The sequence below is a fragment of the Pimephales promelas genome, chromosome 8 (assembly GCF_988280905.1).
Source record: "Pimephales promelas chromosome 8, fPimPro1.hap1.1, whole genome shotgun sequence".
NCBI classification, from domain to species: Eukaryota; Metazoa; Chordata; class Actinopteri; order Cypriniformes; family Leuciscidae; genus Pimephales; species Pimephales promelas.
The window spans coordinates 29732877-29745543 of record NC_142776.1 but is presented as its reverse complement, the minus strand read 5'-3'; the positions used below and the strand labels follow the sequence as shown (position 1 = coordinate 29745543).

Sequence of the window (12667 nt, the reverse complement as noted above, 5' to 3'; positions counted from 1 at the left end):
ATTTTTAAGTTATTTAGGGATCTGTGTCCGTTTACTCTACCCTTTTATATTAACTTTCCATCACGTACACGAAAAAGGGCCCTTCTGGTTATTTAGTACTGATATGACAGCTTTAATGTGGATGTGGAATTTCACATCAGCCCTCCGTTGTTTGTATTAGTTACTAGGTTGAGAGACACATTTTTATTTAGTCATTATCAAATCTCACATTTGAAATCAATCAATATATCGTTTACCGTTTTTAAAAAATATATATTTTTTATTCCAAAATTCTAAGGTATTCTCTAAAAGACCATTTTAATGCAGTGCTGACCAGACAGAGGATATTATTTTCATCCTACAAGATAAATATCTTCTCTCTATTATATGATACATTCTGCACATAGACATCATACAAGCCTCACCCAAAACCAGCCTGTGGTATAAAAGCATCACATTGTTCTTTCATTGTTCATTGTTCAGACAAAATCTTAAATGAAATAAAGAGCTGGATTAAGTGTCCTGTTTCCTTTCTGCCAAACAAATCTACAATGGAAAGTGGTGCTTCAAAGGTAAGTGTTGTAAAGAAAAAAAAATTATTTTAAATATTGTGTTGTAGACGGCCTCTGCAAATAATGTATTCTAACGTCTAACACAATAATCATATTCATGTGAACTACATAAAGAATTAACCATGAATATCTGTTTTTCAAAGGGGGGGATTTCCACTGTTGGAGATATTTATATATTCACAGTAAATGTCAGTGAGTTTGCACCAGAAGAAGTTATCGTAACCTCCACCAATAATTCTATACAAGTATGTGCAGAAAAGGTAAGCAAAATAAACTAATGGCTCAATAGGTAATTTAATATTGGATAGGATTGAAATCTCTAGGCATGTTTTTATTTTTTTCCTAAGTTCTTATGCTTGATTTCATTTCTTAAATTACTTAATAATGAAACTAAAATCAATTTCTTTTCCATTTTTCCTACCTGATGAATCAGTTGGCATCAGATGGCACAATTGTGGACGCTGTTTGTCAGAAGTGCCAATTCCCTGCTGATGTGGATCCGATGTCAGTCACATCTTCCATTGGGAAAGGTGGCTTGTTGAGTATTAAAGCCCAAAAACACACAGCAAAGGGCCCGGTAATCATGGATTCAATAAAAGAAGTGAAGACCTAATGCATGAGTCTATGTTTGAGCATTTTAGGAACTTGAATCTCTTTTCTTCTTTAAATTGATTTACTAAATGTCATAATTTGGGTGAACAAACAAAAACATAAATGTTTTTTGACTTCAATATATGTGATCTGAGGTCAATGAATATATGCATATAACAATTTATTTCTTGCAGCTGTCGTGAAACACCAGCAGACTAATTTTGTGACATTTTTTATCACCATTTACAAGACTATTTTTTGTCTCACAGATATTTGCACTTGTCACTGGACTGAAATGGCTAATAAACTTGTAGGCATTTAGAAAGCAAAAATTATTTCAAGTAATTGGGTATTCGGGGTATTTCAGCAGCATAGTCCATCCATGAATTTTACCTTATACTGACCAATACATGTGAAATTGATCTATCTATACAAGCTATACAATGATCTCTGAGCCTGTTTCTCTAAGAGCAGCCTGTGGGGAGATGGAGACAGTTGAAGCAGCAATGCAGTCCTGGTGCCACAGATTTTCTGCAAGAGCATTTAGGAGAGGTGCTACTTCACCAAGCCCCGCACTAACATCACCTCCCACTCGGAAGACCGGAAGACCCCACACCTCTTGAAAATGTGCTACGTCACTCTCTGTCACGTCTGTGTGCATAAATAAGTCAAATCTTCACTGTTAAGGGCCAAGACAATGTCACATAACAATATACCTCTATGATGTTATAACAACATATCAATGTTAGCTTTGGTATAATTAAGATACAATAATAGCTTTTATTAATATTTTTAATTAGTTTTTATTTCTATATTTTCCATTTTCAACTTAGTCGTGCTTTCACAGACAGGGCTTATATTAAGCCAAGATTAGGCCTTAGTTCAGTTTGGACATTGAAGTAGCTTTTATGAATGTGTGTATATATATATATATATATATATATAAGTCCTGCAACATATTTATTTGATTGTAAATAGATGCTAAAGCTGAAGGATACTTGGTGCCAACCACCAATTTAACCACTCGATCTGAAGATTCTGTGATCCGTGATATCTGATTTGAAAGATCATCGAAGGAGCCACGATCAGTGAAGGAGAACAGGAAAAGGATGCCATCCACCTGTTCCTTACATGACTGAAGAGAGAAGATTGACATAAACATCACAGCCTATATTTAAATGTGAAACAGAATTTGTAGCTTTAAAGGAATGTAAGTGCTGGAGATGCTCACTGGTAACATGTGGTCAAATCTTCGCATGGCACTTTCCCCACAGTCCCAAAGCTCAAAGCGGAAAAACAGCACACGGCCACTGTCCTTTAGTCTCACAGGCCAGAAGACCACAGTTGTCTCTATGCCTAGAGGAATCAATGACAGGCAATGATCACTGACAGATACATACTGACACCTATTGGTGTGGATGGAAAGCAGCATAACCCTCTATTACCAATGCCATTGTACAGCTCAGCTATAGTGACCCATATTATGTATATGAGAAATTCCTGGGATTCAATAATTTAACAAATTAAATTTTAAAAGCTTTTCACATTACTTTGATATGTTCATTATTATGAAGAAAAATAATTATTTGCTTTAAAACCATTTTAATCATAATATCTACTTATTTCTAACTCCAATATTATTTCTACCTTACACTAGGCATTTTGACATGTCCATGAGACACTTAACTTGTTTAGAAAATATTTTACAAAATGTGCACAGGGTCTATATGTATATGCAAATATGTTGAAGCAGACAGAAGGGCACAATATTAAAGAGAGAGAGAGAAAAATATAAAAATTGAAGGCAATGGCGGATGTCCCCTCAAACCTGTTATAGTCTTCAACCGCCATCACACTATTCTCAACCTTGTCACATTAATATTTTTGGAAAATAATCTGAAAGGCGATTCAAATTTAAGCGATTTCTTGCTGATTGACACCTGATATGTTAAGGACTAACACAATAAATTTATAAAAATTATTATGAGGGATATGACGCATGAGCAATATGTTTGTTTTTAACAAGTTTTGTGTAAAATCTTTTAAAAACATTTAAATTTGGTCTGTTATGGAGTTGAGAATACAATGAGTTAAAATATGAAATAATAATAATACAAGGTCTTTATGCCAGAGGTGGGAAAATGTGAATTGTTTGAGGTTTGATATGTGCCTAATGATATGGGGCATTCAGAAAATGAATTAAAAAATATGTTACAAACAATTGTAATATTAAAGGAATGACCCGTGGGCAACCCGCCCCAAGGTCAAAAGAATAACTTTTTATGGATCAATGTCAATTCAAACGAATTGAGAAGGCTCCTATGAATTTAAATATATATATATATATATATATATATATATATATATATATATATATATATATATATATATATATATATGTTGGCTTGTTAAAATTACCTGTGGTTTCATAATGCATTTTGGGTAGTTCGAGGCCAGCGAGACGGGAAGCAAGAGCGCTCTTCCCAACTCCACTTTTACCAGAGATAAGAACCTTGTAGCGAACGATGTCCACATTCATATGAGGAGGCATCATCGGTGCCTCCAAGAGCCCTTCACAATATATAAAATCATATAATTTATTAAGAACTTAATACGTTGGTTATAATCATTTAGTTGTTCTTTTTCTTTTCATTTAGATAATCCACAATAAGAAATACCAGACCCAAAGTACATGGTGACACCTAACTTCTGTCTCCATGGTAATCATCCGTACCAAACTTTCGCCGTGTCTTCTTATGCAGTATTTTGCTGAAAAACTCTCTGCTGTCTGCACAGTGGAACCAGTCCGACACGATTATGGATCCAGGTGGGATAGACATTATTATTTATATAAATGAAGAGACCATTGTGTTTTATACATAGGTTTTATATTATCCTGGGCGACCGTGAAGCCGACTAGGTTAAACGCCAATATAAAATACGTCAAAATAAAAGTCCATTATCCAACGAGGAAAAACCTGATAACTGCTGTACTTTAAATAGTTACTCGTGACATTGGAATACAGTGGTCTCTTTTTAAAGAAAACGTGGAGGAAAAAGAGTTTAAAAACGTTCAAGTTTAGAAATAGAAATTGAAAATATATCTATTTTTAAAAAATAAAATTTTTACTATAAAATTACTGTAAAATCAAAGCAATACCAAGCTGTGTTCCAAATTTTAAGTTTGATGTAAGATGTAAAAAACAACTGAGGTTCGTATTAGATTTTCTTTACACTATATAGATTTTCACAGGGTTTTATGGAAATTAAAGCGAGGCACTGAAGCATCTATATCCCTCACTGTGGGTTGTTCTGTTATTTAATGTTTTTGGCTTACGAAACACTGCAAAAGTATCTTTCCAAGAAATTTCAGTAGCCTATAAAAACTCCAGACATGTTCTAAGCTTTACAACATTTTTCTGTGGATGCCAATGAAATAGTCTCCCCCTCAGAGCCTCACTTTCATGGAGCTATCCACCGAGTGACACCCACATTCCATTGATTTTCTTTAAATGCGTTCTCCTGTCACAAATTGTCACTTTTATCCATGTACTTATCACTGAATATTCACTAAATTTAACATTCTCAGAGCTTTCCAACGATATGTTTGATCAAGATTAAACATTAAAAGACTATAAAATATATAAGTATATATAAATATAAAAGTATATATATAAATATATAAGCTACTGACTATAAAAGGGCAGTAGCTTAAATTATGTAAAGGCTATAAAACATAATGCACAGTCCGATTACAAAACGGATTTCACATGATGAATTCTGAGTGTTTAAGCTTGGGAATAAAAATATGTTCTATGAAAAAAAAAGTCAATAAAAGGTTAAGGCCAATTAAGAGAATACTATTAACTAAATATGGGTCATTAAATACTCTCCAGCCTGAATTTAAGGGCCACTTCTGAAAACGAAGAAACAAAATCTACAGTTAAATTAGTACATCATGTTATCTTTATTGAGAGGCCACAGCTCTTGCATATTACAACTGTTGGCTTTGATAAGGCAAACGCAAGAATGAATCCACCAGCTAATTGACACAGAAAAACAAAACAAAAAAAGCTTTTGGAGAAGGTGGATCCCACAGGCATGCAGCAATGGCTCAGAATGCAATGTACAGCATTGTATTTACAAAAATAATAGTGAGACCCCAAAAAATGGCACATAGCAATTTCAACAGATCTACATAAATAGAATGGCTTTAATTGGACATTCAAACTTAAAAAAAAGGAGAGAGATAAGAGAGAGAGATCCTCTGTAAAAGTGAAACAAACCCAAAAATATAGCCGTTTTTGTTGTCATTTCTGACATCGAATTAAAAGACGTCTCCAAGAGATATCAAAATGGAGGTATGACAATATTGCATTTCTAGAATACCAATTCATTTTCATTTTAAGATGCCTGTGAGACAATGGCTAGTTGGATATTTGCAACATAGGGCAACAGAGCCTCGACACAAATAAGGAAAAAAGTACAATGGAAGTGAGCAGACACAGAAGACATTTACAGTTAACAGTTTTGAACTTAAATACAGTGGTTCATTTTTAGTTTCGAAGCAGTTGACATCCACTTTAAAAACAGACAAGACAAAGAAAAGGGTCCATACACTCATCTCCACAACAATGTACCATTAATGTATGTAAGAGTACGTCAAAGAAGCGCCATATATGTTATCGCATTGGACAGGGACACACCTAATAATCTCACTCGACATTATCAAACAAATGGTACTCCATATTGCTTAGGAACACATAGAAACAAATTCCTCAAATAAATGAGTTGGAAAAACTGGTGCTAGTTGTTCTTTATTATGATATGACACAGCTAAAATTGCCAATCATGGTCTTTGCAACATTCTTTTTACTCTTTAGTACAATTATTTGATTTTTATTGTTGTTTTTTTTATAGCTTCGTTTGTGGGCAATTCGAGCTGATGGGGGGGAAATCCTAGAGTGGCTAACTGGGTAATCAGAGTTGTTACATGCATCTTACGTTATCAGGCTAAGTTTAAAGTGTTGGGGTAGGGTAGGGTTGGGTTGGATAGATGGGTCAGGTTCAGGGTGGTGGGTGGCACCGGATGGCTCGATGCTCTAATCGTCGTCCTCGTCTTCCTCGTCGCTGTCCTTCATCGAGATGCCCTGCATACCCCCCTCCCTGACAGAGGCAGTGGCTTCCTCCAGGGTCAGCCGGTTCCGTACCGTATCGTACGACTTGCTGTTCAGTGTGGAGTCAAGAACGCCTTGCAGCCTAAAATCTCGGTACTTTTTCTATAAGAATGAGAGATATCAGCCGGCTTTGTACCTCCTCAAGCACTGTATTTCTTTTGTTTCAGTACATACTATCAGACTTATTCATTCAGCCCCTGAATGGTAAATAATACCCATATGTCAATAGCAAGACTAGGGATGCAAGATATTAAAATTCTAGACAATATCAATAAATAGATGATATTAAAATTAAAATGGATTTGCATTGTTACTGAATTACTGTTAAGCTGAACTTTAAGTCAGACAAAGGTAATCTAAAAATGGAGGAAATGAGCATGCATAATTTGATATTTAATAGACCTAAATTTAGCCAATATGGTACAAATATTGTGTCTAAATTAATTTCAAATCAGTCATTTTAAATGCTGCCAGTGAATTTAGAAAGCACACATAGGAAGTAATACTAAGGAAGTACAATAATACGATGTACAGTATGAAGAAAAATGAATGTTACTGTTGAGATTTGCCATGTTGAGAGTTAAAGATTAACTTTAGAGAGATGGCAGCAAAGGTAAGGGAAATGAGCATGCATAATTTAATATCTAATACAATATAGCGAATATCCAGTAGACCTAAATTTAATAAACGATATGGGACCAATATTGCGCATCCCTGAGCGAAACCCGAATCACATAATGAAATCTAGACTGTGTGGTTTTACCTTGACTAGAATCATATCAGCTTCAGAGCATTAACACTTCCATGTAAGTTAGAAAAAAAAATACCTTTACAACCCTGATGAGGATTTTGAGTTGATAGACATGAAGCTGTTGTTCCATGCGCTCAGTCAGCCAGGTCGCCAGCAGATTCATAGTGGCTGTGTACCATTGCTGCAAAGCACAAAAACACAGCATTCTCCAGCAAAACACAGACAGACAAACAAACGCAGGCAAAAGACCAGCATGTGTAAGACGTAACAGACATAAAGTAATCTTACACAACACGAACCGACGCACACCATTCATATACACACACACCAACATTTACAAGATCACACCCTCACTTAGAACCAAGGTTAGTCAGAGAATCTGAAATTAATTTCAAGAGCCAGCAGTACGACCATCTGAAAAAATAAATCATGCATTAGAAAAAACTGCATAATTAATAACAAAACAATGCCCTACGTTAACAGCTTAGCCCATAACCTAAGGTTCAAACAACTTCAACAATTCTGGTTATGTAACATATGATTTGAATAAGGATTTTGATTTTAAAAGCCAAACGAGAATGCCCAATAATTAACCATACTTAATGTTATGAAATAGCACTCGTGTATGAATAAAAATCACCCAAAAGCACCTCCCCAAGATTAATGCAAAAACAAATTAATGCAATCACAATCAGAATTCTCAGAAACAAACTAATAAAATAAAGAAAAGTGAGAATACGGCACTTGCAGGCAAAAGTGTTGTACTGTTATCTTAAACCATATTTATATTTATGTAAATCTCGAAAGTATTTATCTTTATGCAAATCTCTAAATCTTAGAACCATGCCTATTCAGAATGACCTAAATGCTTTGTAGTTCAAAGAGAACAGCACATGTGTGGTTCAATGAATGAGGTAAACTATCATCTCGAAGAGGAACTGCTGTTTCCTACTCTGTGTGAACAGGTCAATCTGGGAGTTTTGAAGTGGGCTATTATCAGTTCTCAAGAGGTACAAATAGCCTTTCCTATTAAACTGAAGGCTTGCCAATTCATGTTTAAGTTTATACAAATGATTGCTTGATATGCGACTGGATTAAATCAGATTTCTTGCTGTATTATTAGAGTCATTCGATGGTTTGATTTCTGTTTTGGCCTGTCCTCTTCAAAGAGGTGACTGGTCGGAGCGTGCAGTGCATGCAAAGAGTGCAGGTGAGTGCACGGGGCTGAGAGCTGTGTGTGTGTGTTTGTGCATGAGGTGGGATTTTTAGGAGGTGGGTCATGCTAGAAGATGTACACAGGAAGATTATTTGATTAGAACTCATGCCACTCGACAGAATGTGATCAAACATCAGGACATTTAGAGATAAGTTCCACTTTGTCCTAGAAGGAATGCAGAATGAGTCAGGATGCTATCTTAGGGTTAGGATAACGTGAGTACAAAGTGTTTAGAGAGGGAGAATGTAATGAAAATGAGATCACAGACATACAGAAAATAGTTGCATGCAGCCAAAATCTGTAAAACAAATTGCTTATTACAAATAAAATGGTTCCCCATTCAAACCATGATACTGAGAGAGACATATCCAGCTTGTAAGATAGAGGGTTGTAGATCCCCTTGATGCTCTAGTCCCAAGATATTATTCCCCATCAAGCCATTCAATTTGAAGTATCATTCATGTCCATGCACTGAAAACCGAAAAAAAAATGTAGTGTAGGATTTACATTGAAACGTTTCACTCAGAAATTGCTAATTTCACAAATAATTACAAAGAAACGGTAAGTAACACACTGAATTAAGCATAGACAGACTTAAAATAGTATTTTCTTGTAAAAAAAAAAATCTGTAAAATATGTTTTACTATGTATTACAAATTATGTTTACAAAATTAAACCCTTTGGGTGAGCGGTTTTAAAAAAGTTAGTTGTTGTAATAGTTGAATTGGCAATTAACAGTGACGTACAGCCCTCCCCTCAGCTGAATATCCCTTTTGACAATTGACCTCATAAGACCACACTGAACCTTACGAAGTTCCACAATTTCAGTCTGTTTTGACGCAAATGTCCAAGCAAGAATTCGAACCGGAATGACTCAGGGAATCATTAACTTTATATATGCTGTTCTGTTCTTGGCTTGTACAAAATGTACAATATCAATTGTTACTACATGGCAGCTGCCATTCTAAATTTTACTATTTTAATAATGGCTTATGATTTCATGCCTCTAAGCCTTTCACTGATGATGACTAGTTAGGACAGAATTCTTAAGACATTTTTACAGCACCAGACTGAAAGTATAGAGCAAAAACATGCTAGATTCATTGTGGGTCTTTGAGGTTGGATGTTAGCTGCATTATTGCAAACTTGCACACAAAAAAAACACACAATGCACATAACAAGCACTGAATTTTAAATAAAAAGGCAGATCCAACAGGCATGCATAAGATGTGTGTCACAAATGCTTCAAACACAAGCAAGTAAAGCTGCAAAACGTTACGCAATACTCTTCCTAACAGTCACACACACGCTTTCCCCCCCACAATATTCTGATACACACATCTGATTACAGTATGGTGTGATACACAACTAAATGTTCAGATGCACATTTATACTGGAAACAAAAACAGAAAACGAAATAATAATAATAATAATAATAAAAAACGCTGACGAACCCCTCACACACACACTCACTTATCCAATACAACCACTGGTCCACACATCTGTTACATTTCTTATCAAAATATATAAACACACATATATGCCATTGTGTAACGAAGACACATGTTCACAAAATCACAAAGGATTATTTTTCTAAATTGAACAGTGCTCTCTTATACCCTTCGATAGTTGATATTTTAAAATTAGGGCATTGATTTAGCTGTATTTTAATATTTGCTGAGAAAACTCGCCAAATAAAGGAATTATTAATAAAGCAATTAGGAATTATTTTTTTGGACTTGCAAAAAACATGAAACGATATTATACGCTTGAATTGCTTTGGTTTTTTGAAATTCCCTTATTGCCATATTACATATTTGTTTTTCATAAAAAAATGTATAACCAAAAAAAAAAAAAAGCATATGAAGCCGTTTTTGTGTCAGCGATGTTGCTAGTATTCAAAAATAAATGTAAAAAATAGTGTGTAATGTCATTTTGGGGTTTTAAACACATTTCACACTTTTGAGAGCACTGTCTTGTAAATAATCCACTTGGTGACACTTTGCCTCTTAAACAAGAAACTGCTGTGAGCATAAAGTCCAACGAACGTTAGCTAAGACAACACCAGAGCACAAAGGTCCAATGCATTTTGGCTAATGAAACACCAGAGCACAGAGAGCTGGAACAGGAAGTCACAGCAATGAGACATTAGGGAGCTGACTGAAAGCTTCAGGTCATGATTGGCCTTATGTGTCTGGATGTAAGGTCTCCAGGCTCGGCACTCAAAATGTGACTTATCCCTCGTATGCCCCATTGTTTTGCCACATTTTGGATGGGCCCTCCTTTGTTAGGCGGCTACGGCATCTTACTTACATCAAATAATCTCTCTATATACACCTCCTCATTGACCTTATCTCTCAGAATGTCCTGAGAGTGACGGACAAAGGTCACATAGCCATCCGCGACGTCCATCCCTGGTTTCTGTAGAAGGGGGAAGTAAAGAGAAAATGTTAGTTTTGCATAAAATAGATTTGAAAATAAGGAGAAATATCAGTGAATTTTTAATACTCACAGGGACATCCACGTATTTTGATGCGGCTTTCACCTGAAATTAATAAAAAGTTCCTTCAAGGTACAATAAGAATTTTGTGCTGCTCTCAAATATGTTTAACACCTAAAGACATTTTCGAGCATTTACAGTAAAGCTCAGCAGCACTGCTGTCATATTGAAATACGGAAATAGATAAACAACAATTACTTGTCCAAAATTTGTACTAAAATATAAAAGAGATTCTTACTGTGAAGGAGAGGAAGGAGGAGAAGAGGGTTCCCTCATCATACCTGGAGATCTTGGCAAGTACGCTCTCCAGAATGACCACAAACTGTTCAGGCGGCACAAAACCAATAACTTATTGACCAAACAATTCAACTAGACTCATAACAATCCAGTAATATCAGCCATTTTCTCAAAAACGTACCTTTGCCACCAAAAGAGAAATCATCTCTTTTACACTCTCTTCAATAAGCTCATCGATTTGAGAGTGGTACTGTTTCTAAAAGGTGAAGACAGATATAGTAAATACTCAGTGCATATATAAAGACAGCTGTAGAGAGTGTGGATGTCACTAAATATACTGGTTTACACAGTATTTATTTTGCAAGGCTGCATGTTTTAATAACTAATGAGGTTGACCAAACATGAAAATTATAATTAATGGAAACCAAATTATGTATATAATATGATTTCACTCACAGTTTGTTATATATAACTCTCATAAACAACTGCATAAAGTTTCTGGCATTCCCGAGGATGATGTGATATGTCAAAGTACCAACATAGATCAAGCTTTTGTCAGTCACAACAATCAGAAAAAGTTCTGCCAATTACCTCCTGGCCCATTTCCATGGCACATAGTTTTGCAGACTGGTCCTTGGCGTCCACCATCACATTGAACATGGTGCATAAGGACAGTGGGATGCGAAAGTCTGTGGAACGGCTGCTTTTGGTCAGCTTCGATTCAAACGCTCCCTTGGTGCTGTTGACCAGCAAAGTGTGTGAAATAGATGAGTCATCTTGCATTAAATATCATTCGTTTTTAACAGACGTTTCAAATCTTCATGTGTGCCATCAATCATTTTGAGTCTGTTTAGTTACGAGACACTATTTTACCGTTTAACGCTCGTCTCAATCATGTCACTAGACATGAGCTTCATACGGTTATCCAGGTGTTTGGCAAACTCTTCTTCCGGCCAATGTAGGTCCCTGATGAAGGTCTGTAGGGCATCCAACTTCCAGAACAAATCTTCTGATGTTCCCGAGCCATTACTGCCAGGTATAGTAAGATGTTAGATGTCAAGAGCTCAAGATATTCAGGTATTAAGGAAGATGCAGAGTATCTAAGACTTTAATATTGCTTTATTTTAGCCATACACCAACTGGCAGTCCTAAAGTTTGACCCTCAGAAATGGATTGAGTACTTGATAGGGAATGTGATTGCACAATCAGTGCATGGCAAAATAAAAGATTGGTGTGTTTACAAAACACATCAATAAACTTGCATTTTTGCGTGGTTATTAAACCCTGTAGGACTGGCCTAAATTCATGCATAGTTTGCTCTGTCAACTTGCTCTAAAGGACAGGGGTCTAGGTATGTCATGGTGAGAGAAGGCTTGCAAAAGTATAGTTACAGACGTTAACCAAGATGGTGCTTTAAGATGAAGCCAATGCTCTTAATGACATGTTGGTTACCTTGTAGGAGAATCAATCCTCCTTGGAGTAAATGTTAAAGACGTCTCAATATATACACAATATAATTCTTAAAGAGTTCAACCTCGTGTCATTCCAAATTCATGTATTCCTTGGAACACAAAAGAATATTTTTATATATCTCTATATATGTCAATATATTGAAAGTCAATGGGGTCCAAAATATTGAGTTTC

At 35.6% G+C, this 12667-nt stretch overlaps 3 protein-coding genes across 15 annotated transcripts in view; 1 reads left to right on the top strand and 2 right to left on the bottom strand.

The window, feature by feature from the left end:
* Positions 1–48: 48 nt before the first annotated feature.
* On the top strand, positions 49–1753 carry LOC148978112 (heat shock protein beta-7). The gene is made up of 3 exons (XM_089134344.1): positions 49–551; positions 695–811; positions 985–1753. The coding sequence occupies exons 1-3, from the start codon at positions 531–533 to the stop codon at positions 1162–1164; spliced, it is 318 nt and encodes a 105-aa protein (XP_088990470.1). The 5' UTR covers positions 49–530; the 3' UTR covers positions 1165–1753.
* cplane2 (ciliogenesis and planar polarity effector 2) lies at positions 1307–4073 on the bottom strand. The gene is made up of 5 exons (XM_039689545.2): positions 3877–4073; positions 3561–3713; positions 2374–2498; positions 2141–2277; positions 1307–1816 (listed from the first exon to the last, which is right to left on the bottom strand). The coding sequence occupies exons 1-5, from the start codon at positions 3980–3982 to the stop codon at positions 1579–1581; spliced, it is 759 nt and encodes a 252-aa protein (XP_039545479.2). The 5' UTR covers positions 3983–4073; the 3' UTR covers positions 1307–1578.
* Positions 4074–5085: 1012 nt separating this feature from the next.
* cadpsb (calcium dependent secretion activator b) overlaps positions 5086–12667 on the bottom strand; it is an 81409-nt gene continuing 73827 nt past the window's right edge. For all 13 annotated transcript variants that reach the window (XM_089134340.1, XM_089134341.1, XM_089134342.1 and 10 more), the window contains 8 exons: positions 11897–12052; positions 11615–11762; positions 11205–11279; positions 11025–11108; positions 10799–10831; positions 10600–10707; positions 7147–7251; positions 5086–6421 (listed from right to left, as the gene is read on the bottom strand). In XM_089134340.1, coding sequence (XP_088990466.1) covers positions 6245–6421; positions 7147–7251; positions 10600–10707; positions 10799–10831; positions 11025–11108; positions 11205–11279; positions 11615–11762; positions 11897–12052 — 886 coding nt within the window. In that variant the 3' untranslated portion in view covers positions 5086–6244. The remainder of the gene's footprint in view (positions 6422–7146; positions 7252–10599; positions 10708–10798; positions 10832–11024; positions 11109–11204; positions 11280–11614; positions 11763–11896; positions 12053–12667) is intronic.

Excerpts from the sequence above, each read along its gene's own strand:
- LOC148978112 (XM_089134344.1), top strand. The coding sequence starts at position 531 with ATGGAAAGTGGTGCTTCAAAG. Across the intron at positions 552-694 it reads TGGAAAGTGGTGCTTCAAAG|GGGGGGATTTCCACTGTTGG; the intron begins GTAAGTGTTGTA and ends TGTTTTTCAAAG. Across the intron at positions 812-984 it reads TACAAGTATGTGCAGAAAAG|TTGGCATCAGATGGCACAAT; the intron begins GTAAGCAAAATA and ends CTGATGAATCAG.
- cplane2 (XM_039689545.2), bottom strand. The coding sequence starts at position 3,982 with ATGTCTATCCCACCTGGATCCATAATCGTGTCGGACTGGTTCCACTGT. Across the intron at positions 3,714-3,876 it reads GAAGACACGGCGAAAGTTTG|GGCTCTTGGAGGCACCGATG; the intron begins GTACGGATGATT and ends TATATTGTGAAG. Across the intron at positions 2,499-3,560 it reads AATGCATTATGAAACCACAG|GCATAGAGACAACTGTGGTC; the intron begins GTAATTTTAACA and ends TGATTCCTCTAG.